This window comes from Camellia sinensis, chromosome 6 (assembly GCF_055761805.1).
Source record: "Camellia sinensis isolate YWXY chromosome 6, ASM5576180v1, whole genome shotgun sequence".
NCBI lineage: Eukaryota > Viridiplantae > Streptophyta > Magnoliopsida > Ericales > Theaceae > Camellia > Camellia sinensis.
Genome location: NC_138966.1, coordinates 193,106,863 through 193,132,512, shown reverse-complemented (window position 1 = coordinate 193,132,512; position 25,650 = coordinate 193,106,863). Strand labels below are relative to the sequence as shown.

The following is a 25,650-nucleotide window of genomic DNA, read 5'->3' as shown; positions in this document are numbered from 1 at the left end:
AGTTTATTCTTGCATGATTGTTGGGTCTTTAGTGATCTAAGGCTTGAATTGGTTCAATAGTGTTGAATTATAGCTCAATTGTTGCATGCATGTGCATATTGAGAAGTTTTGAGGTTATAATTCATCATTCCTCACTTGCATGTCTATATTTTGAGAGTAGACCATGAATTCATCATGTTTTTGTAAGAATTTGGCTCATTAGAGCATGAAATTGAAGCTTAGAATTGAGTTAAACTCATGCATGTTCATTTGAGATCATATTCATGAATATTGGTTTGAAATTGAGTTGTTTGAAACACCCTTGGGCCTTGATTTTACAAATTGAGCTTTGAATCATGTTATTCTATGTATTTACAAATGTTTTCCAGGAAAAGGGCCCAAAGGAATTGAATTTGATGCATTGAAACTTGGTTTTTAGCTTGAAGTTCAAATCTGGAATTTCCAGAATTTGGACTCACGCTCAAGCGGAGTCACTGGCGCTCGAGCGTGAAATTCGTGCTCCTAGTACTTTGCACTGTTTTGATGTCCGCTCAAGCGGAATAGTTGACGCTCGAGCAGGACCTTGTGTCTCACGCTCGAGCGGCCATCGAGCGTGATTTTCACACATCTAGTACTTTTGCCCTGTTTTACAGGACGCTCGAGCGGGAAAGTCCCTGCTCGAGCGGAAACTTTTGTCTGCATTCACGCTCAAGCGGAGTAACCTACGCTCGAGCGGATCCCCTATTTTCTGAAAATTTTGAAAATGTTTTCTGAATGCATCTTTGCATCTCATCCCATCCTAGGCATTCTTAGGCCTAGTTTAAGGCATCTTAATGAGGACATAGATGTAGAACACACCGAGGCAAATTAGGGATTAAGTTATTATCTTTCCCAACTGTGTAGCTTAGTGTGTGTTCAATCTGTGACTGTGTAGGGTTGGCATCTGGGGACGCGCTCTAGCTTTACTGTAGTCCAGAACTCTGTGAGTAACAACTATATAAAGATATGTTCAAAATGATTATCTTCTGAATAATCGAACTGTACTGTTTTCTGAACTGATACTGTTAACTGAATGAATGTATGTCCTATATATTCTGAACTGTATTGTGGCATCCTTAGCAACTACTGTTTATTGTTACTGTTACTATTACAGAGATCTCTGTCGGTTCCCTCGTTGGAACCACTACTGTTTACTGATTGATGGCCATCATTGACTGTTCGGTCTTTCAAGACCTACTGTTTACTGTACTGCTATGCTAATGGATGTACCACATATGACTGTACTGACTGAACGATTGAAATACTGATTTAATGAACTGTTTTCATTACTGTAAGGACATTCATTCCAAACCTCTTTACGCATTATGTTATTCACTGGGCTTTAGCCCACTGCTCATATATATATGTAGTTGTACAGGCACCAGACCGTGACTAGAAGCGTCGGGGTAAACTCTAGTTTTGTCAAGCCAACCACTGTGCCTCACTGCGAGGTTCCGAACCTGCCAAGTTATGGCTTAAGGGTGTTTTAATTTCCCCCGTCTGTCTCTGTAACTGTTTTGCTTACTGTATAGACTGTATAGACTGTTACTGCACTGCTTAATAGGGATTAGGTCCCTGAACTGAATAATTGTATATATATATGTACATACTGTTTTGTACTGTTTATATATATGTATGAAAAGTCTTTTTGCATACAGACTGTTACAGCTCATTGGACATTGTTTATTTACTGTATCGGCTTCCGCCAGCCCCTGTACTCTGTTTTACTGTATTACTGTTAAGCAGGCCTTCGGTAATCTCAGATTACTGGCCGGTTACGGTGCTAAACCCATAGGGGCGGGTTTGGGTCGTGACAACTGCCCATCTGGTTATTCTTCCTGTTAAGTCTCCTTGTTGCAACAAGGATTTCAATGGATGTTCTGTTAACACCACAATCTTGTGGGCCTGGAAGTAATGGTTCAGTTTCTTTGAGGCCATTACTAAGGCCAGCATCAATTTTTCTAAGGGTAGATACCTTGTTTCTACATTGGCCAAGGTCTTGCTTACATAGTAAACGGCCTTTTGCTCCCCTTTTTCTTCTTGGATCACCACTGCACTTACTGCATGTTCCGAAACCACTAAGTACAAAAACAACTCTTCCCCAGGTTCAGGTATTGAGAGGACCGGAGCCGTGGTCAGATATTTCTTTAGGTGGGCCAAAGCCTCTTCACACTCCTCCGTCCCTAGGAAGTCTGTGGCCTTCTTTACAAGGTTAAAGAAAGGTTTACATTTGTCTGAGCTTCGGCTTATGAATCTGTTTAGGGCTGCGGCCCTTCCAGTAAGCATTTGTACCTGTTTTACCGATGTCGGGCTCTGTAACTCTAGGATGGCCTTGATCTGATCTGGGATGGCCTTGATCTGATCTGGGTTGGCCTCAATGCCCCTTCTGGTCACCAAGTACCCTAAGAACTTACCGGATCCAACTCCAAATGCGCACTGTGATGCGTTGAGTCGGAGCCGATATGTTTTGAGGATTTCAAAGACCTCTGACAGGTCGGCAAGATGACCCTTAGGTACCTTGGTCTTCACGACCATGTCGTCGATGTAGACTTCTACAGTTTGGCCGATAAGGTGTTTGAACATCTTGGTTACCAACCTTTGGTAAGTTGCTCCTGCATTTTTCAATCCGAAAGGCATTACTCTGTAACAGTACAGGCCTTTTGGGGTGATAAATGCTGTCTTCTCCTCATCTGGGGGGTACATGGCTATCTGGTGGTACCCCTTATAAGCATCCAGGAAGCTCATCCTTCCATGTCCAGATATGGAGTCCACCAGCTAGTCAATCTTGGGTAGAGGAAAGCTGTCTTTGGGACAAGCTTTGTTCAGGCTTGTAAAGTCTACGCAGACCCTCCACTTACCATTCTTTTTCTTTACTACCACTGCGTTTGATAGCCATGTCGGATAATTGACTTCTCTGATGGCCCTAGCCTCTAGAAATCTGTCTACTTCCTCCTCCACTGCTTCGACGTGCATCAACATCGGTCTTCTGACTCGTTGTATTACGGGTTTGGCCAACCTATCAACGTTCAGTTTGTGGCATGTGACCTCGGGGTCAATGCCAGGCATTTCATAAGGTGTCCAAGCAAACACCTCAATGTTTGTTCTCAAAAAAGCCTCCAACTCTCTTTCTTTTTCTTCAGCTAAGCCCGAGCCGAGAAGAAAGAAGCGTTCTTCATCCCCCTCCTGGATGAGTATTTTCTTCAGTGCCTCTTCACTCTTCTCGCCTGGTTCCTTGCCAACATCATCTAGGACCTCCATGTCCTCGTCTTCGATCTCTGCCTTTTCTGGTTCTCGAATGCTGCAGGTGGCTTTTATTGCTGCCATGGAGCAATTTTTTGCCTGCAGTTGATCTCCTCTGATTTCTTCGATCCCATGTTCTGTTGGGAACCGCAATAGTTGATGCAATGTTGAGGGAACTGCCCCCATTGCATGCAACCATGGCTTTCCCAAGATGATGTTGTAAGGGGAGGGTGTGTCGATTACGGTTAACTCTGTCTTGATCTTTTTAGTGCCAACCTGCACTTCCAAGCTTACTACTCCAAGTGGCCATGTCGGGGTTCCATTGAACCCGACCATCGGGCCGTTGGATTGCTCCATGTCATCTGGGTGAAGGCCCAGCTCCTTGTAACATCTAACATACATGATATCGCAAGAGCTGCCTTAGTCAATCAGGATGCGTTTTACTTGGCACTCCCCAACCTGGAGGGATACTACCAAGGCATCGTTATGAGGATGCTGGACCATCTCTAGGTCCACTTCAGTAAAGGCTATCATCGGTCCCTAGCACTCTTCAAGCCGATGTCGTTTCTTTCCGACCTGGTTCACGTGCTGCAGGTGTTTCACCCTCTGGGTCTCCCCCCGTATGTCATTTTCGTTTATCTTCGAGTGGATTACATTAACCGCCCGAGGTCCTCCTGTCTGTGGTTGCTGTGCTGGGGGAGGCGGTGCTGCTGGTGCTTGAGGCAACCTTGCCTATTCCTCTCTTGTTCTGGCTTCGTCGACCAGATCTCTCAGATGGCATTGCCTTACCAAATCTTCCAAGTGTGCTTTCAGGGCTCTACAACCCTGAGTTACATGCCCCTCTTCATTGTGGTAAGCACAGCGCTTGCCAACTGTAGACGTCCCCGAACGCCCCAGGAGGGATGAGGTCCCGTTCCTTTCGTTTTGCGGGTCTACTATAGTTCGGACTCTCAAATTGTCTCGGTTCTAAATCTGAACCAAAGAGTCCAAATCCGGAAAATCGTTTTGAGAAAACAGATTTTGAAAGAAGTGCCAAACATGGACTGCTTTGCCAGATACAGAGTCGCCACTTACATGTTTTATTTTGGGGAAATTTAGGAAACCCTGACTCGTTTTCCTAAGGCCACGTGTCCGTCATCACCAAAGTTGCCTCGGCTCAGTAAAAATTCTCAAAAATTGTTTTTGCAAACGGCCACTGCTCAATGAGCGTAGAACCTACTCTTGAGATGCACGACCTTGGATCAGAGGCAATGGAAAATTGCCCCTTGTCTGAAGGACACTGCATGGTAATGGAAAGTTGCCCCTTGTTTGAATAGCACCGCAGCGTATTGAATGACAACGGAAAGTTGCCCCTTGTTCGAATGGCACCACAGCACATTGTAGTCAGCCCTCAGAGTGACGAATACAACCAAATTCTCGGATACAGAGAAGACAAAGATGACCAGAACCATCACATGGACATAATCGAATTCGAAGTGTATGTGGATGGACTTCAAGATGAAGTTGCCTACGTATCCCAAACATGGGAATCAATCCATACATAGTTCAGGGTTAAGGTACACTCGGGTATTAACCTCTCCTTTTGCGCTCTAACTTTTGCCAAGGCCGCCCATTGCGGGTTTTCAACCTTGTGAGCTATGTTTTTCTTCTTTTCAATTTTTTGTGTTCTTTTCTTTTCTTTTCTTTTCTTTTTTGATTTTCTTTTTTTGTTCTTTTCTTTGCATCTTTCTTTTTTTGTTCTTTTGTCATTTTCTCTTTTTTGTTCTTTTCTTTGCATCTTGCTCTAACTTTTGCCTGGGTCGCCCTTTCGGGTTTTCGGCCCAGCGAGCCTCTCAAGGGTAAAAGTGTAGCTTGGTCCATGTCAAATGGTTCTGAGATCTCGAATCCTTCTGAATCCAAGAGAGTGGCTGCTGTTCGCTGACGATGCAGGAGTCCATCCCGTGGAAGCTGAATTTGCCCCTAGTGTTGTAGATCGGAACTCAGTTTTTCTTTAGCAATACTTTCTTCTCTCTTCCCCTCTGGGATTTGGCATTCTTGCCGATCTTTGTTAGCTTGAGAAACATCCCAATTTTTTTGACTCTTCGAGCACATCTGACAGTTTTGCCCCTAGTTTGAGGGCTTTTGATCTAGCTTCGCAAGCTTCCTTTGAAAACACTTGATCTTCTTGATCTGACTTTTCTTGCCCTTAGTTCGAGGGTTGCCTCGAATCTGGCCACGCAGGCCTCATGTTGTAGTTGACCATTGAACATTTCTGAACTTAAGTCCAAGGCTTGACGATGAGGGGTCGAGTCTTGAGGCTGAGAGCGATCCTAGGCTACACAATCTCAAGAGCGATTCCACACAGGTCTTCGCAGGATCGCGCAAAATATTTTTTGAAATCTTTTAAAAAAAAACGACTAGTCACTCGCGCTGAAGACAGTGTGGGACCAATCTGGATCAAGCCAGGATCCTTCTCAGTACTCACATTAACAAGCATGATCTCGATCATTAAAGGCTTAGCATGCCTCTCTTTCTCTCAATTTGATCAAAGTTTTGCAAATCTCGAGGAATTCCTTCCCCTTTGTTTTCATCACAATGTTCAAAAGGTTTTGAAAGACTTAGGTCAATGCAATGATTTTCAAAGCACAGAAAAGCAGGTGAAAAGCACTGTCGTTTCATTCAGAACTTCTGGTATAACTGGCACAAGGCAGAAGCAAGCACAAAAGCATGAAAAACCACTGCTGTTTCATTCAAATCTTCTGGTGTCATTGGCTCCTCGGCAGAAACAGACTCACAAGGAAGCGAAAAGACAGACGCAAAACAAAATAATGATATCTGAGGTAACACCCCCGGAATCATCCGACTTCTGTACAACAGGACTGACTCGATACAACAAGACAGACCCTTAATCAAAAAGACTGACCCAAAACAAAGAGACAGACTCAAAACAAAACTACAGAACTGACTCAACACCCAAGTCGGAAGCTACAAAAACCAGCATTCGCAAATGCTCAAAACAGTGCGTGCCACACGTCACATCTGGAGTGAACTGAGTGCCGCCCGCAGGTGGTTCATCCCCCGATCACATAATCACATTATCCCCCACAAGTTCACTGATCAAGTGCCGATAAACTTTGTAGGACCTGGTGCGGCAATGACCCCGTTGTCAAACAGATCTTGTACATCATGGCGCAGACGAAAGCAACTGACGGTGTCATGACCGGTTTGTTGATGGTAGGCACAGTATTTAGTCTGATCATGCTTTGCAGGGATAGGATCGGGTAGGGGCCGTTGTTCCAACGATTTTAGATGCCTTTTCCGGATTAAGACCTCTAGAGCCTTTGACAAAGGCATATGAAGTGGGGTGAAAACCCTCTTGACTCAAGGTGGGTATTTGGTTCCTTGTGAGCTACTTCCGGACGCACCGGTGAATGGGGTAGCTGTTTTTGATACGGTGGTGGTAACCATGCCCACATCAGAAGATCTTGCAGCTGCATCACCACTGGTGGTCGCATTCGAACTGCGGGAAAATGCCCTCCTGGGCTGCTCCTTCTCCTGGTTAAGAAGGCCCCGTTTCATAGCATCCTCGATCTGTACTCCCATCTCATGTAAGTTTGAAAAGGTGGGGAATGGGAGAACGATCATTTTCTGCATAAGCTTGGGCTGGAGATTGCGCACAATCATCCGAATTTGATCTTTGTCAGTGGGCCTAAGGGTCATCATTGAGGCCTTGGCCCTCCAGCTGGCTACGAAATCAGAAAAACTCTCCTTAGGCTCTTGTCTTGTTGTCTCAAGATCACAGGTTGTGACCTCGATTTGCGTGTTATAAGAGTACTGCGCAACGAAGGCCTCGGCCATCTCATCCCAGTTCCGTTTGACATCATCTTTTCTAGCTTGCTCACCTTCAGCGCTGTAGGGTCTAACTCGAACTCAAAGGGTGAACCCGGTAGGTTGATCGGTGCCTTAGACAGCTGGGGTAAGATTGGGGGCGAAGCCGGTCCTGTCGGAATGTTCGTATCTCCCTAGACATTTGGTGCCTCCTCGGGTGCTGGAACTCCTGGTGGGGGAGAGGCTTGGTGCGAAGCAGATGCTCCATTTTGCTGTTGCAGCCTGGTGATCAGCTCAGCCTGCTGGGCCATGATCGCAGCCTGCTGTTTGGCAAATTTCGCATGCCGGGCCGCGTCTTGCTGCATGAGTTTCATACTTTCTTGGAGTTGACGCATCATTTCCTCCATCCCTGCCATGTTCTGTTGTTTCGGCTGATTGACTGGTGAGGTGACTAAAAATTGATAAAAACTGAGGCCTCAGCCTGACTATTCACTGGTGGGGTGGATAAGGGCCACTGATCTGGTAACTGCTGAACCGGTGATCTGTGCCTAATTGGCCCTTTTTACCCTGCCTCTGGTAAACGAACACTGATTGCCTTTGAACTGAATCTCTGACCCAACAAAGTCTATCAACACAAGTTCGGTGTACCCGGGGGATATTAGAGCCCTCTGAAGCTATGGTTCCCAGACTACCTAGTAAAAGAGAAAACATGCAGCATCTCAGCCTGATTTCACCTGAACAGATATGAGCATAGTTGAATGAGTGTGCTCTCTTCTGAATTCTGCCGAAAATTCTTCCGGTGAACTGATACCCTCAGGTAAAACTGATTCCCAAATACTGATGCCCGCAGGCCTGATACCCAAACTTGCAAACTGTTACATGCATTCCTGTAGGGACACACCCTAAAAGCACATAGCAAGCAAGTGAGAGCCAAAACACCCCTATGTTGGGGGAGGGTTTGCCTGTCCTATTTTGTTAGGAGCTAGGGTTTCACTATGCACGCAGCGGTTTCAAACAACCTATATCGGGTAAGCAACCTGTCCTAGTTTGGAATGGTCACTATGGATCCGAATATGCACTAGGTCGAATGGTCGAAAAGGGTGCCCCGGTAAAATCGGGGTTTGTGTTCCCATACAGGCAGAGCCCACAACCGGTCAGCCTTATGGTCATGTCTTGACAAGACAAGCCTCCGGCAAACCGTTCAGGAATAGCAGATGGCAAACACGGTGTCCTAGGCGCACCAATGCACATGCAATGCAAAGAAACACACAAGTGTAGTAAAAAACAGATATCAAGAGTTTGAGTCAAGTTCTCTAACTCCGCAGCAGAGTCGCCAGAAACTGTAGACGTCCCAGAACGCCCCAGGAGGGATGAGTCCGTTCATTTTGCGGTACAGTTCGGACTCTCAAATTGTCACGGTTTTAAATCTGAACCAAAGAGTCCAAATCCGGCAAATCGTTTTGAGAAAACAGATTTTGAAAGAAGTGCCAAACATGGACTGCTTTGCCAGATACAGAGTCGCCACCTAAATGTTTTATTTTGGGGAAATTTAGGAAACCCTGACTCGTTTGCCTAAGGCCACGTGTCCGTCATCACCAAAGTTGCCTCGGCTCGGGAACTTGGTACGATTGGGGAAGGTCACTTCGTGAGCACCCCCGCTCGCCCGATCAAAGATCGGCCTCTACTAACCATGATATCTATTTTTGAAAACATTATACGTTCTTATTCCGGTTATTAGCCTAGATTTACTATGTGATGCGCACAACATACAAGTATAGACTGGATCATCTGAATTGGAACAAAACATTTCATGTTTATTTTTTAAAGTGGTTTGATGGTGCTACCCGCAAGTAGGCTAAGACGTGGATTTGCGACCCTCGAGTGGGCTTAGAAAAACATGATTTCGCCACTATCTAGTAGGCTTAAAACACACATTTTATGAATTGTTCCAATTCAAATAACCCAACCTTCATCCACAGGCATTCAGGTAGTTATATCACATAAGCATATAGCCTCATGGTAAGCATGCTATTCATGGCAGTCACAGTCACTCACACGCATGCAAGGATGCTAAAGCATAAAACTTACCGAGTACTCCAAGCCAAAACAGAAGCCAATTAGAAATCCATGCATGATCCGAATTATACAAAAATGCCTAATGCAACACATGCAAAAATACAACTATAGCAGGCTCGGCTATTCTAAACATGGCATATGAAATACTACAGCTAACATGTATTCAACTTGGAATTGAAAATACAATGCAGTTAGTATGATGCGCCGAGCCCGGTGCATGCAAAACAGATGAATGAATGCAAACATGCTATCATACTGTATGCTAATTAAAACATGCCCTAATCTAACCATCATAAGCGGGTAAAGAAAAGGGAGAAAGACGTGGGGTTGGAAGACATACATCACACACACGCACACTTATTACAGTTGTGCCCTCGCGCAGAGGGTCCGAATAAATAATATACTGTCCCAAATAATTACAGTCTAAATATGTACGAAACCATAATTAATTAACAAATTAAATTAGGAAAGCAATAAATTGGCATGCAAGCCAGGGACTGCCTCAAATCTGCTCCGGATAATGAATGATGCATGCTCGGGTTGCCTTGTGCGGAGAATCCCTTGCGATGCCCCGGTTTGCCTCTGTTTGCAATTGTTCTTGGAATGCGTGCCAAGCTCCAGAAGACTGTTGACTCTTGATTTGCTGTAACAGAGAGCAAGAGAGGGGCATGGCAAAGTATTTTCACATATGTATGCATGACTACATATGTTTTGCACACATGGAAGGCCCTCTTTCTGTGGTGGCCGGCCACTAATCATACTTGACCCTTTTGACCCTTGGCCGGCCGGCCATGAGGAAAGCCGGCTGGCCACGTTCAACCTCAATAACTGGCCGGCCAAAATCCTTGCACCAAGTACAGTGCAGATACACCCTCATTTTCCCCCCAGATTCTGTATCTAGGGGGCTGCATTTTGGGGGGAAACTTGGATTGTTTTCCTCCCCTTTTTCCCCCCCTCTTTTCCACCCTTCTTTGTCTATATAATAGCAGCTCCAGCTCTGGTTTAGGGGTTAGAAAAATCACCTTTGAGCTCCCATATTGCATCTCTCTCCCTCTACACTTTCAAGCTTCAAACCTTTCAAGTCCTACACTCATTTCTTCACCAACCCATAGCCCCACCCTTCCATCCTCCATTCCAGCAGCTTGAGGTTGTTCTTCAGAGCCTAGGAGTGCTGCATCTTAGTCCAAAAGGCTGTCAAAGACTAGTCTTCAAGGGTGAGTCCCTATTCTCCTTTTTTGTGCTTTATTTTGTTCAATACATTAGCCACACTTGCTTGCTGTTTTGGGCTCCGACACTAACTGGAGCTAGGCTTATTTTGAGCTATTTTTCATGTTTTTTTAAGGGCCTCTCACTGTTTGAGGCCTCCTTATTGCACTTGCTTCATTGCCTCCCTTGTATGCCATTTTCTTGTGTAGTATTTTTGGCCTATGTATAAATTGTTTTGAGGCATGTCATAAACTGTAAAGTGGCTTATTTTGAGCCCTTCTTCAATGTTGTTACAGAGCGCATCACTATTTGAGGCTTCAATCTTCCACTTGCCTTTATATCCCTTTTTTGGCTCCATTTTTGCATGATTTATTAGCCTCTTGTGCTTCTGTTTTTGGGCCCTGATCCGAACTGTAAGTGGCCTTATTTTGATCCCCTCTTCATGTTTCATTAAGGATCTTTTACAGTTTGAGGCATCCTTTTTGTACTTTGTGTTATAGTTCTCTTTTTGGCCTTGTCTTGCATAGTATTTTGAGCATGCTTGTGCACTGTTTTTGGCTCGGCCACCAACTGAAAAATGACATGTTTTGGGTCCCTCTTCAACATTGTTGAAGGTCCCTCTCATGTTTGAGGCCATCAGCCATGACTTGCTTCTTTATCTCGCATTTAGGGTCATTTTTGCATGCTAGCTTAGCCCCATTTGCGTTCGCTGTTTGGCCTTCCTTAAAACGGTAAATATGCTTTTTTGGGGGCTTCCTTGAATCTGTCTTCACATTTCATGATCAAATAATGCATGCTTTGTATAGCTATAGGTCATTGCGTATGCCTAGTTTTGCATTTCGGGTCTCATTCCATGCTTCGGGTGCCATGCTTTCATGATTCGGGGCTGTTTTGCATCATATTTCGCTTCTGAAATTTGCATGTTTGCATATCATATTTCATGCCTTGCCATGACTTGTTAGAGTGGTATTTGGTGCCTTAGGGTCGGATCCTCGGTTTGCGTGCATGCGTGCACGCATTTCGAATGTCTCATTTTCATCTAATGGCCTCTTATGCGAGTGTGGCTGAGGTCCACTTGTGTTAGTGTAAGTCCATTTATGCATTGTTTATGCCATTTTATTTTATAGCATTGTGTATGCTAGGTTGTATGTTAGCGCATTGTGTATGCCATGTTACCTCGTGCATCGTGTATGCCATTTCATAGCATTGTGCATGTTAGGTTGTATCTTAGTTGCATTCATGCATCTCATGCATATTGCATTGTGTTTGGGGTAGGAGTTAGCCTAAGCACGGGAAACGAGGTACGTTTCGTACTCCGAGTGACGGAACGTGTCTCAATTTCCAGTCCCCGACACTCCGGATTATCCATGATGGAGTCTAGGTTTTGTTGTGTTTTCATGTGTATTCATTCCATATTGAGTTGTGCAATTCGACTCCTCAGCCATCATGCATCGAGATGCGTGATTGGTGGCACGAGGATCGAGGCATGCATACATTTGTGAAAATACATTGCCATGCCCTTTTCCTGCTGTCTGTTGCAGCAAATCAAGAGTCAGCAGTCTTCCAGGACTTGGCGCGCTTTCCAAGAAATCATTGCAAAACAGAGGCTAATTGGGGCATCGCAGTGGATTCTCCGCACATGGCAACCCGAGCATGCATCATTCATCATCCGAAGCAGCGTCGAGGCAGTCCCTAGCTTGCATGCTAGTTTACAGCTTACCTAGTCTAATTTGTTAATTAATTAGGATTTTGTAATTATTTGGACTGTAATATTTATTCAGGACTGTATATTATTTATTTGGACCCTCTGTGCGAGGGCAATGTTGTAATAAGTGTGCGTGTATGTGTTGTATGTCTTCCAACCCCATGTCTTTCTCCCTTTTATTTACCAGCTTATAATGGTTACACTACAAAAAAAAGTGTTTTTTGCGACGGCAAAACGCCGTTGCAAATGGTCCGTGCGCCGCCTCTAATACTTTTTGCGACGGTAATTTGGTTTTTTGTGACGGCAAGTGGGGGTCGCGACAAAGGGGGTTGCAAAAGGGCTTTAGCGACGGTAAGTGCAGTCGCCATTATTTTTTGCGACGGGAGACTGCCTTTTTTGCGACGGCAATGTTCTGTCGCCAATAATGGAAGAAAATTTGAGTTTTTGCGACGGCACAGTATTTTCGTCGCTAAAAAAGGTTTTTTGAGAGGGCAAGAATGCCGTCGCTAAAAGTGTCGTAGCTGATACTATTGCCGACGGCAGCCTAAGCCGTCGCTAAAGGTTTTATTTTTAATTACATTGCGTAGCTTTTGCGACAGTATGGCTGCCGTCGCAAAAGCCTCGTAAAATTTTTTTGCGACGGGTTGTTATGCCATCTCAAAAAAAAAAAAAAAAAACCTGTTGGTTTATTTTAAAAAAATAAAAAAAAAAACCTGCTGTTAAAAAAAAAAAAAACCTGTTGTCAAATAAAAACCAGTTATTTTATTTTAAAAAAATTAAAATAACCTGTATTAAATGAAAAATAACTATAAAAAAAATCCAAAAATTACATAATAATATAAATACATACATAAACAAAAGTTGACAAATAATGAAAATTCATAATGTTGTTACATTCATAACAATACAGAAATAAAAATTCATAACAATAAAAATTATGCCACTACATAATGTCGCATACTACATACATAATGTTGTTCACAAATTTAAATAGCATAAATCAAAATCAAAACCAAAAGTTTTCGTCTTGATTCTTTCGTGGGTTACAAAAACAAAAGTTGGTCATAATCTTTATACGCCCGCATTCCACAAGAAGCAAACTGCTACTCAGGAAATATCTGCAAAAAAACAAGATAAAAATAATTAATAACCATATAATGGTGTTAATATTTTAATTACAGAAAAATATAAAAAAAAATTGACTACTATATAATTAGAAAGATAGTTTAGTAAATAATTTTGACTAGACCGAAATCCGACTCTAACTCCCAAACCGGGAACCCGATTCGAGCCCCGTTTTCTCCCACAAGTCTCTCGTGCCTAGGCGGTCGCGTGTGCCAAGTTTCATGTTAAACCGACGCCATTTGGTCATTTTGGAGCATTAATGCCTCGAATTCAAGTTTCTTAAGGAACTAGTTTGCCTAAAGTGAAATCCGGACCGGGAACCCGATTCGAGCCCCGTCTTCTCCCACAAGTCTCTCATGCCTAGGCGGTCGCGTGTGCCAAGTTTCGTGCTAAACCGACGTCGTTTGGTGATTTTGGAGCATTAACGCCTCGAATTCAAGTTTTTTAAAGAACTAGTTTGCTTAAAGTGAAATCCTGCTCTAACTCCCAAACCGGAAACTCGATTCGAGCCCCGTCTTCTCCCACAAGTCTCTCGTGCCTAGGCGGTCGCGTGTGCCAAGTTTCGTGCTAAATCGACGCCGTTTGGTGATTTTGGAGCATTAACGCCTCGAATTCAAGTTTCTTAAGGAACTAGTTTGCCTAAAGTGAAATCCGGCTCTAACTCCCAAACCGGGAACCCGATTCGAGCCCCGTCTTCTCCCACAAGTCTCTCGTGCCTAGGCGGTCGCGTGTGCCAAGTTTCGTGCTCAACCGACGCCGTTTGGTGATTTTGGGGCGTTAACACCTCGAATTCAAGTTTCTTAAGCAAGTAGTTTACCTAAAGTGAAATCTGGCTCTAACTCCCAAACCGGGAACCTGATTCGAGCCTCGTCTTCTCCCACAAGTCTCTCGTGCCTAGGCGGTCGCGTGTGCCAAGTTTCGTGCTAAACTGACATCGTTTGGTGATTTTGGAGCATTAACGCCTCGAATTCAAGTTTCTTAAGGAAGTAGTTTGCCTAAAGTGAAATCCGGCTCTAACTCCCAAACCGGGAACCCGATTCGAGCCCCGTCTTCTCCCACAAGTCTCTCATGCCTAGGCGGTCGCGTGTGCCAAGTTTCGTGCTAAACCGACGTCGTTTGGTGATTTTGGAGCATTAACGCCTCGAATTCAAGTTTTTTAAAGAACTAGTTTGCTTAAAGTGAAATCCTGCTCTAACTCCCAAACCGGAAACTCGATTCGAGCCCCGTCTTCTCCCACAAGTCTCTCGTGCCTAGGCGGTCGCGTGTGCCAAGTTTCGTGCTAAATCGACGCCGTTTGGTGATTTTGGAGCATTAACGCCTCGAATTCAAGTTTCTTAAGGAACTAGTTTGCCTAAAGTGAAATCCGGCTCTAACTCCCAAACCGGGAACCCGATTCGAGCCCCGTCTTCTCCCACAAGTCTCTCGTGCCTAGGCGGTCGCGTGTGCCAAGTTTCGTGCTCAACCGACGCCGTTTGGTGATTTTGGGGCGTTAACACCTCGAATTCAAGTTTCTTAAGCAAGTAGTTTACCTAAAGTGAAATCTGGCTCTAACTCCCAAACCGGGAACCTGATTCGAGCCTCGTCTTCTCCCACAAGTCTCTCGTGCCTAGGCGGTCGCGTGTGCCAAGTTTCGTGCTAAACTGACATCGTTTGGTGATTTTGGAGCATTAACGCCTCGAATTCAAGTTTCTTAAGGAAGTAGTTTGCCTAAAGTGAAATCCGGCTCTAACTCCCAAACCGGGAACCCGATTCGAGCCCCGTCTTCTCCCACAAGTCTCTCGTGCCTAGGCGGTCGCATGTGCCAAGTTTCGTGCTAAACCGACGTCGTTTGGTGATTTTGGAGCATTAACGCCTCGAATTCAAGTTTCTTAAGGAAGTAGTTTGCCTAAAGTGAAATCCGGCTCTAACTTCCAAACCGGGAACCCGATTCGAGCCCCGTCTTTTCCCACAAGTCTCTCGTGCCTAGGCGGTCACGTGTGCCAAGTTTCGTGCTCAACCGACGCCGTTTGGTGATTTTGGGGCGTTAACACCTCGAATTCAAGTTTCTTAAGGAAGTAGTTTACCTAAAGTGAAATCCGGCTCTAACTCCCAAACCGGGAACCCGATTCGAGCCCCGTCTTCTCCCACAGGTCTCTCGTGCCTAGGCGGTCGCGTGTGCCAAGTTTCGTGCTAAACCGACGTCGTTTGGTGATTTTTGAGCATTAACGCCTCGAATTCAAGTTTCTTAAGGAAGTAGTTTGCCTAAAGTGAAATCCGGCTCTAAATCCCAAACCAGGAACCCGATTCGAGCCCCGTCTTCTCCCACAAGTCTCTCGTGCCTAGGCGGTCGCGTGTGCCAAGTTTCGTGCTAAACCGACGTCGTTTGGTGATTTTGGAGCATTAACGCCTCGAATTCAAGTTTCTTAAGGAACTAGTTTGCCTAAAGTGAAATCCGCCTCTAACTCCCAAACCGGGAACCCGATTCGAGCCCCGTCTTCTCCCACAAGTCTCTCGTGCCTAGGCGGTCACGTGTGCCAAGTTCCGTGCTCAACCAACGCCGTTTGGTGATTTTGGGGCATTAACACCTCGAATTCAAGTTTCTTAAGAAAGTAGTTTACCTAAAGTGAAATCCGGCTCTAACTCCCAAACCGGGAACCCGATTCGAGCCCCGTCTTCTCCCACAGGTCTCTCGTGCCTAGGTGGTCGTGTGTGCCAAGTTTCGTACTAAATCCGGCTCTAACTAGTCCCGTCTTCTCCCACAAGTCTCTTAACTTAGAATGTAAAGAATGCAAAGATACATTTTAGCTTAGAATGCAAAGATACATTTTATACTTGATCTTCTGGTGGTGGTGTATATGGATTCTCATCTTCTGCAGATTCCCTAAATGCCCGGTGGCCACTCGATGCATCAGGAACCTATGTTAGTCAATGCATAATGTGTTAATCATATTCAAATTTTATACATAATCTTGAGTGACAATTGAACTATCAAACAATTTCATTTATATGGAACCTGTCTGTTGGGATCTACACTCGGCCCCTGTGACACAAGGGCCATCATCTCAGCTCTCATCTGCTGTAAATGTGTAGAGAACTCTGCTCGCAGCTCCTCCCTCAACTCATCCCTTAGCTCTGCACGAACCTGCTGTGTGATCTGATCAATAGTCAATGGCTGGGGTGTTGACTGTGATGGCCCAGCACCATCTTTATACACCGCTCTCCGAGGCACAATTCTCCCGTATGTGCGACAATATCCATGTATGTCATGACCTATCAACTCATGGAAAATGGCATTCTTAGCCTCCAAAGTCCGACCATTCTCAGGTAGCATAGAGAGTTGACGATTAAACTCATCCTGTATTGAATAAGACATACAAGTATATGCCAGATTAAGATGGTTGACACACAAAAAATAAACTTTAAATACAATCAAAGGTGTTTGGAAACTACCAAGGTCTGGATAACCTCTGGGTCATCTCCTCTACGTGTCATAAGCCAAACATTCATCTTATCAGTAGACTCCCCCTTACTGGTCATCTACATTTTTTTAGAGATATGAAAATTAGAATCCAAATAATTTGCAAATATACAATGTTTATTTATGTACAAAAATAAAACAATAAAATGTAAACCTCATACCGTATCTGAGAGAAAGTAGTACGCCCTGTGGTATGAGCTATGCCGTGAGCTCGCCGATTTTTAGCGTTCCTACTTGCAATTTTCTATAACAGGTTCAACAAATGTAAGTATGTAAATATGATTTGTATGTTTACATATCATAAATATAACTTATTTGTATACCTCAGCATCGGAAGTACGCCATTACTCCACAAGTTGTTCCCACTGGCTTGGCACAATGTGCATAGGAACATCATCCTTCAGATTAGGATCAGAACTTCTAGGCTTGAAATACTTAGCCTTAATCTTGTTCTTGTGATCCTTCCATATGCTGTTGCAGTTTTTCATGCAGATTGGCTTGTACTCTTCTGGACATATATTCAAATTGTCCTATAAAACACAATTTCAAAGTTTAAGGCAAAGTATAACACAAATTTGGAAATCGAATTTGTGGAAAAAAATATACTTTTACCTTCACATCCTTCCAGATAACATCAACAATATCATCAGGCACATTGTTCCAGTCAAGAAAAGTAAGAGGAACAATGTTACCATTCCGCACAATAATGCCAAGTTGAGTAGTTAACTTAGCCACGTTATCCCCTATTGGACAGTAATTTTTATCAAATTGTATGTCCAGCTTTTTACCAGTACCCCACTCTTTAATGCCCTTGGCACATCCTCTACCACGTCTAATCGAGGTTGATGAAGAACTAACATGACCTGCGAGATACAACAACAATAAACAATATGCAATGGTAATAAACAAATGCAAATTTAAATAATGTGAATACAAATCATATCAAATAAACCTGAGGTGGGCTGTGAAGAAGTCGAAGGGTCTGCAAAATACAATGAGAATAAACAAGTTATATATAATGAGCATAAATAAATGTATGTGTAAATAATTTTCATACAAATCAAAGCAAATTTATATACCTGCAGATGGCTCATAAGCTGATGATGATAGCTGCTATGGTGCCACTGATGGTAGGCGTGGAGGCTGAGTACATGGTAGCTGCTGTGGTGCCACTGATGGTGGTCGATATGGTGGTACTAATGGCCCCTCAGATGGTGGTGGCACTAATGGCCCCTCCGATGGTGGCTGATGTGATGCCTCCTCTAATGGTGGTGCTACTGATGTCCTGTTATGTAGCACATCAGATATCATGCGCCGGGGATGATCAGGCTTCCTCTTCCTTCCCATAATAATCTGCAAGCAATATAACACTAATTGACATTAGAAACATAGACAATGGTTTGTCATCAACTATAATATGACATTAATTGAACTAATACAATTACGAGGACAAAATAAATTAAGAAATTGATGATTAACTACAACCTTGGCCTTAATTGAATTACTAATGTTGATTAAATATCAGCCTATTTGAACATCAACTGTTTCCCCTTCTGCGGCTTCCCTCACCCAACCAACTTCTTCATCACGAAGCATTATATTTTCTTCCAATTGTTGGCTCATGTATGGCTCGATTTGTGGATCAGTCGAACTCATGTCAAATAAACGTCTTTGAGACATCTTCACCACGACTTGCCAGTCTGGTTGTAACGGGTCTGCAACATACCAAACTTGCTCTGCTTGGGACGCCAAGATGAAAGGTTCATTGGTAATTCGCTCATCTCGGTACAACAAATGATTGAAGTTCACCAACGTGAAATTGAAGACATCTTCTTTCTTTCCGTGAATGTTGTCAACCCAATCACACTTAAACAACACATGTTTCTTCTCATTGGAATATCGAATCTCAATAATATCTGTCAATTGTCCATAATAGTACACAGACCCCACACGAGGATTCTTGTCTTTTCGACTAGCATAACTTATGGTATCTGCCTTCAAAGCTACACCACAATTTTGTGTGGCTCGACGATCATCCATGGCCTTTACTCGATACCGAAACCCATTCAGTATATACCCATTGAATCTCCTTGCCAGGTTATGAGGACCATTTGCCAATAGAATAATCTCTTCAGAAAATATGACATCAGTAGTCCTTCGCAAAGTTTGGACCTATTTAACACGAAAATGTAAAATTTGAAATGTAGATCGACTTAAGTAACTAGAATCTATAGAGTTAAATACATACATGTTCCTTGAACCAAATGTGAAAAGTTTCAAAATGTTCACGCCGAAGTTGATGATCGTCGACACGAGGCATTTTGAGCTTAAGTACTTCAAGGTGTTTGCTGTGTAGATTGAAATTTTAGCAATACAAAAAATTTAGTTGAAAATTCAATAAAACATAATAAAATATTGAGTGAGTGACTTAACCTACTTTATAAAAGGTTGAACCGCGCTTGTATTGAATAAGATGTACCGATGAGCTTGTACCCAAGAAGTATTATCAAGATAAAAGCTTGTGTTTTCACCAATAGCATGACCCAAATTATCAGCACCACTATAGTTCCTCACGGGTCGACTAGATTTGGTTTCCACATCATTGAGATATTGTGCACAAAAATTCATGCATTCTTCCATAAGATATCCTTTAGCAATTGATCCTTCAGGATGAGCTCTATTACGCACGTATTGCTTCAAAGTAAGAAGATACCTCTCAATTAGATACATCCATCGAAACTGAATCGATCCACCCAATAAGGCTTCATCAGCTAGATGTATAGGCAAGTGCTCCATTATATCAAAAAAACTCGGAGGAAATATTTTCTCTAGATGACAAAGTGTTATAGCGATACGATCTTGAATATATTGCAAATCCGTCGCACGATTCACTTTCGAACACAATTGTCTAAAGAAATTGCTCAATTCAATCAAGGGTTCAATTACATTCTTCGGTAACGATCTTCGAATAGCCAATGGAATAAGTTGTTGCATCAGAATATGACTATCGTGGCTCTTAAGACCCCCAATGCTTCTATCATGTAAGCGCACACGACGTGATATATTGGATGAATACCCGTCAGGAACTCTTACTTCCTTCAACACTTTCAAGAACAAATCTTTCTCATCCTTGGTCATCGTGAATTGTGCTGGTGGTAAATAGGCTTTATTCGACCCTCTTAACTGTAAATGTAGGGGTTTTCTAATATTCATATCTTGTAAATCATGCCGAGCATTACCACCATCCTTCGATTTTCCTGCAACCCCTAATATTGTCCACAACACATTGTCACAAACATTCTTCTCTATATGCATCACATCGAGGTTGTGTCTTATTAGATTGTGCTCCCAATATGGCAATTCATAAAAGATACTCTTTTTCTTCCAACTATGGGTGCGATGTCCAGCTTTCTCCTTCTCTACCTGTCTCCTATGCCTCTCCTTAAGGTCATCCCTCTTGTATTGGGTTAAAATACCCTCAGATTCTAATTGTAGCAACATCTCAGTTCCAGACAACAATTTTGGTTTGAGTCTAACTTCCCTACTATCATCAAATGATACTTTATCCTTCTGAAATTTATGGCCAGTATGTAAAAATCTGCGATGACCCAAGTACGATTGTTTCCTACTATGCTTCAACCAACACGATGTAGTTTGCTTATTGCAATAAGGACATGCATATTCGCCTTTAGTGCTCCATCCTGACAAGTTTGCATATGCAGGAAAATCACTAATTGTCCACAGTAAAGCTGCATGCATTTGAAACATTTGATTTGTTGATGCATCAAATGTTGACACACCCTCATTCCATAGTTCTTTCAACTCCTCAATCAACGGTTGCATATACACATCAATCTTGTCACCAGGTCCTTTCGGGCCGTCAATAAGCACGGATAAAATTAGAAATGGTTGCTTCATGCACATCCATGGCGGCAAGTTATATGGAATGAGCACAACAGGCCAAGTGCTATGAACTATGTTCATCGTCCTGAATGGGTTAAAACCATCAGATGCTAAGCCAAGCCTTACACTTCGGCAATCATTACTAAAGTCAATATTCCGATGGTCAAAATCTTTTCATGCAAGGGAGTCAGCAGGATGCCTGAAGACACCATCATCAGTTCGTTCCTCTGCATGCCATCTCATGAACTTGGCCGTCTTGGATGACATAAACAACCTCTGCAACCTTGGCTTTAAAGGAAAATACCTCATCTGTTTTGTAGCTATTTGTTTGCCACCTTTGTTAGGACCATTTAAACCACCATCACCATTTGATTTCCATCTAGAACTGTTGCATATGACACATTTATCAAGATTGGCGTCCTCGTTTCGAAACAACATGCAACTGTTCGGACATGCATCCCACGTCTCATACGTGAAGCCCAAATCTGTTGTGACCTTTTGAGCTTTATAATATGAGTCCGGGAGTTTCACACCCAACGGGAACGCGTCATTCAATAACTCAAGCAACATGTCAACAGACTTGTCTGTTCACTGATTAAGCACTTTCAAATGTAGAAGTCGAAAAATGAATGGCAAAGATGTGAACTTCTGACAACCCGGATACAATTCACTTTGTGCATCTTGAAGAAGTTTGAAATACTTTGCAGTCTCTGCATTTGGACCGAGCTGAGGTTCAGATGCATGGGGATCAGGCCCCTGTGGTTCATCACCCTCAACACTTGTACCGGCATGTGGATTTCCCATAGCCCCTTGTATCATTCCAATCATATCATCCCCAATGTCTAAATTACTTAATGTTTTATTCTCTCGATTACTATGCAGAGATACGTAAGATTCCCCATGATTAATCCAATGTTTGTATTTTTTAAAAAAACCATTCAAAATCAGATGCTCCTGTACACCATCTCATACAAAATAGTATCGATTCTCACACTTCCTACACGGACAACTGATCATCGAACCTTCAACCGTATTGGTGTAGGCAAACACAAGGAATTCATCAATCCCATTAATGTATTCGCTCGACATCCTATTTGGCAAATCAATCCAACTCTTATCCATCATCTGTACACATAAATAAAAAGAGACCATAATAGCCATAACTAGCTAGTGTCTTTTTATGTAAAATTGGGTATGAATTATTGAATAAATACAAATATCAAGTCAACTTCCCCCATGTGGGGATACAATCAAAAGGAAAATGCTACCTATAATCTTTTTCCTTTTTTTTACTCCAAAATGAAAGTGAGCAGATCTCATTTACATTTATAAATGTGGACCTCATTATTTTGTGTCAACAGTTATGATTCGGACCTCACAAAATATCGCCCCCACAATCACTACTCACTTCTGATTGGTCCAAGTAAGAAAAAAATAAAAAATAAAAAATAAAAAACAATACAAACACATAATTGATCCACACCACTATGGGGGTGGTGAGAGTCTCCCTAAAAGGGGGTCCCAAACATTTTTCTTGTGTCTATAAGTGAAAAATACAGATAAAAAATGTGATTATATGTAATATTGCTCAATAAAAAAAATATAGTTTCCTCACCTCCTATTGATTGTTAAAAATAAAAATAAAAAATGAAAAATGAAAATAAAGAGATGGTCATAAAGATTTGGAGTACAAATGCATTTCAACAGATATCGCACCAACTTAATAGGTGTCTGGCTGTTTTAAATTTTTTTATTTTTCTTAGTTCTGATATGGACTTTAACTGGGTTTGGCCCAACAAGAACTATAATGATATGAAGAAGAGAATGGGACAATGAGACTTCGTAAACCACACTCAACACCACCCCACTCCATATGATGGTAAAGTTTGTGGATGTGATAAAATTTAAAAGCAAGTACATTTTCAAGTGGAGAGGACATGCGAACCAGTAAATAGTGTCTCTAGTTACTGTATAAATCTCTATATATCTCCATATATATATGCACATTGTAACAAAAGGGATGCCCAGCTAGAGAGATGAGAGAGAAGCCATGAATGATAAGGATGCTTCTTTAAGACTACTCTGTTAAAGTGGGGATGTTCTTTATCTTTTTTTGTTTTTTGGATTCTACACTTGCAAGTTAAGAAAACAGAAAGGTGATCTAGTATCATTTAATTGGCAGAGAAAACAACAAAACCATGTGAGATTTTTACAAGAAATATATATATATATATATATATATTCGTATATAGTTATATAATTGGAGGATGATTTAATCTTAGCTAGTGGAGACTGTTTGACACTATACTTGGATCATGAATTTTGGTAGTAATTTAAAAACAAAAAGAAAGAAAAAAAAAAAAGAAAAAAAGAAGGTGAGTTTACATTTCATCCTCTTTTTCTTTTTTCCTTTATCAAATCTCTATCCCAACACAGTTTAATTGTAATACAAAATTTGGATAGAATTTACATTTGAAAGAACTTGCAAGGGAATAGTAGTTAGTGCACAAATTTACATTTGAAAAGAAATTTACATTACATATGAGATAACGATGGAAAATTATTGGATGCTCCTGGAGGGTTGGTTACTTTGTCCTCACAAACAATTACATGACCCTTTTTATTCTTAAACTATCAATTTAAATAATTATTCCTTGTAACTATGGACAATGCTATGATACACACCCTTTTGAGAGTGTGTACTATATACAAGTTATGCCACCATAGAATTTTCCTTTAACTATTGATATTAGTTGAATTTATTTTAATTTGTTGATGAGTTAAATAATCTTTTACAGTGTGTCAAATCTATAGACGAACACATTATTAATTGAGGACATTGATTCACTTTGTCTTATAATAAGAAGATAAATTTTTAGATATCATGCAACAAAACACAACTAATTATTTTAAAAATATTCAATAAAACACAAAATATAGCTAATTGTAATAAAACTATGTATCCCTAGAAACAACTAAGTTAAGCTATTACATGCACAATTATTTGAGTGTCGGCAAGTACATATTTTTTCAAAAATATGAACACAATTAATAATTTGAAATAAAATAAAATAAAATAAATAATTTAAGGGATGTAATTATTGAAATTGATAGTTCAAACCATAAGTGATACAAGAATATCATAATTTAAGAAACAAAATGAGTTTTTCACGATTATGTTATTTGTTCCCATAAGCTAAATTTGTAATTCTTTGATTGATTTTATATTAGGATAATGAGAAATAAAGCCATGTAATTAAATGAAACATGTCAAACATCATAATAGAGTAAAATTCACATAAGTTGGTGAAAGCCTAAAGGGGGACATTAAAGTTTCAACCATGATATGAGTGCAAAGGAGGTATCAAACACAACATAATACACTTCCATTCAAAACTTAACGTAACATAACACCTCTTTGATAGTAATGTATCAATGGGTTGTCTTTTCATTTGGACGAGCTATTTAAGACCATCTTGCATATCTACACTGTCATGTCAAAGCCTTTTTGGAGCCATCTCATTGGTCCATCTGTCTTTTGTAGTCTATATGTTAAGTCAGCATGATCTAATTGTTTCATCGCATCGATGTCTATGGACCTAGTTATGCATTTTTTTTTTTTTCACATTTTTTTATTATAGATAAGATAATTTACGATTTAAAAATAATATATATTTTTATGACAATATTATATATTTTATGGTTAAAAAATTTTAATAAAAAAATATATAATATTATTACAAAATATATAATTTTATATTTAAATTATAAATTATTGTAACTCTATTAGAAATTTAAGTAATAGTTGTCTTTCATTTTGGGCTTCTGTTGCCTGCTTAAACAATTAGGCAGATTTTGGTTTGGTATAGTAACATTGGAGATCTAAATTAGTTTTGGTAGCTGTCATGTTGGTAAAGAATCAAAACCCTAAGTTCTGAGATTGTGATTTGTGATTATGTCTAATTCCAATTACAAGCATATGGATGGCAACACAACAACAATACTCAACAAGCTAAGAGTAATTTTAATCAATTCACACAAGGAAAAAAATCGATTTAGATCTAAGCTTAGCCATCAATAATCTGGACATAAATGATTTTAACGTGAAAAACAATTCCTAGATGGAATACTTCAATTGTGATTATCAAAAAACTACGAGCCAAGAGGCTAAAGCAAATATACATTCATCTATATATATATATACAGAGAGAGAGAGAAAGAGAGAGAGAGAGAGAGCATACGCAGAGAGAGCCGTTGCCGTCGTCGGACCAACCAGAGCCGTTGTCGTCGCCGCCGCACCGCCGCACCACCGTACCACCGCTACAGAGAGCCGTTCGCCTTCGTAGGTCGTTTGAGGAATTTGGGGGAAAAAATGTTTCGAAGAATTAGGGATTTGGCTGAAATCATCAAGCGGCAAGATGAAAGGGAAGGGCGGGGCTAATTTTTTTTTTTTTACTTTTTGCGACGATTCGTTTTACATCGTCGCCAATGGTTGCTAATTACATCATAAAACGGCCCCGTTTTAATAAGCCCCTTTTTGCGATGGAAGTTTGTCGTCGCAAATGGCCACTGTTTGCGACAGCAAACATATGCCGTCTCAAAAGTAATATTTTTTGCGACGGTAAAAAATGCCGTCGCAAATAATTCGGCATTTACTAACTGTCCGCGTGGTTTTATTACCGACGGGACAAACGCCGTCGCTAATGCCTTTATTTGCGACGGTATAAGTTGCCGTCGCAAAAAACCATTTTTTGCGACGGGAGGCGCGCCGTCGCTATTGCTTCCGTCGCAAAAAACCATTTTTTGCGACGGGAGGCGCGCCGTCGCTATTGCTTCCGTGTTGTTTGACCCCTTTTCTTGTAGTGTTAGATTAGGATATGTTTCAATTAGCATACAGTATGACAGCATGTTTGCATCATTCATCTGTTTTGCATGCACCGGGCTCGGCGCATCATACTAACTGCATCGTATTTTCAATTCCAACTTGAATACATGCTAGCTGTAGCATTTCATATGCCATGTTTAGAATAGCCGAGCCTGCTATAGTTGCACTTTTGCATGTGTTGCATTAGGCATTTCTTTATAGTTAGGATCATGCATGGATTTATAACCT

General features: G+C 41.6%; 1 protein-coding gene across 1 annotated transcript in view; it reads right to left on the bottom strand.

The window, feature by feature from the left end:
- Positions 1–13,055: 13,055 nt before the first annotated feature.
- Positions 13,056–25,650, bottom strand: part of LOC145792496 (uncharacterized) — a 292,889-nt gene continuing 280,294 nt past the window's right edge. The window contains exon 6 of the mRNA XM_082873179.1: positions 13,056–13,170. Within this exon, the coding sequence (XP_082729305.1) occupies positions 13,156–13,170 (15 nt within the window). The 3' untranslated portion in view covers positions 13,056–13,155. The remainder of the gene's footprint in view (positions 13,171–25,650) is intronic.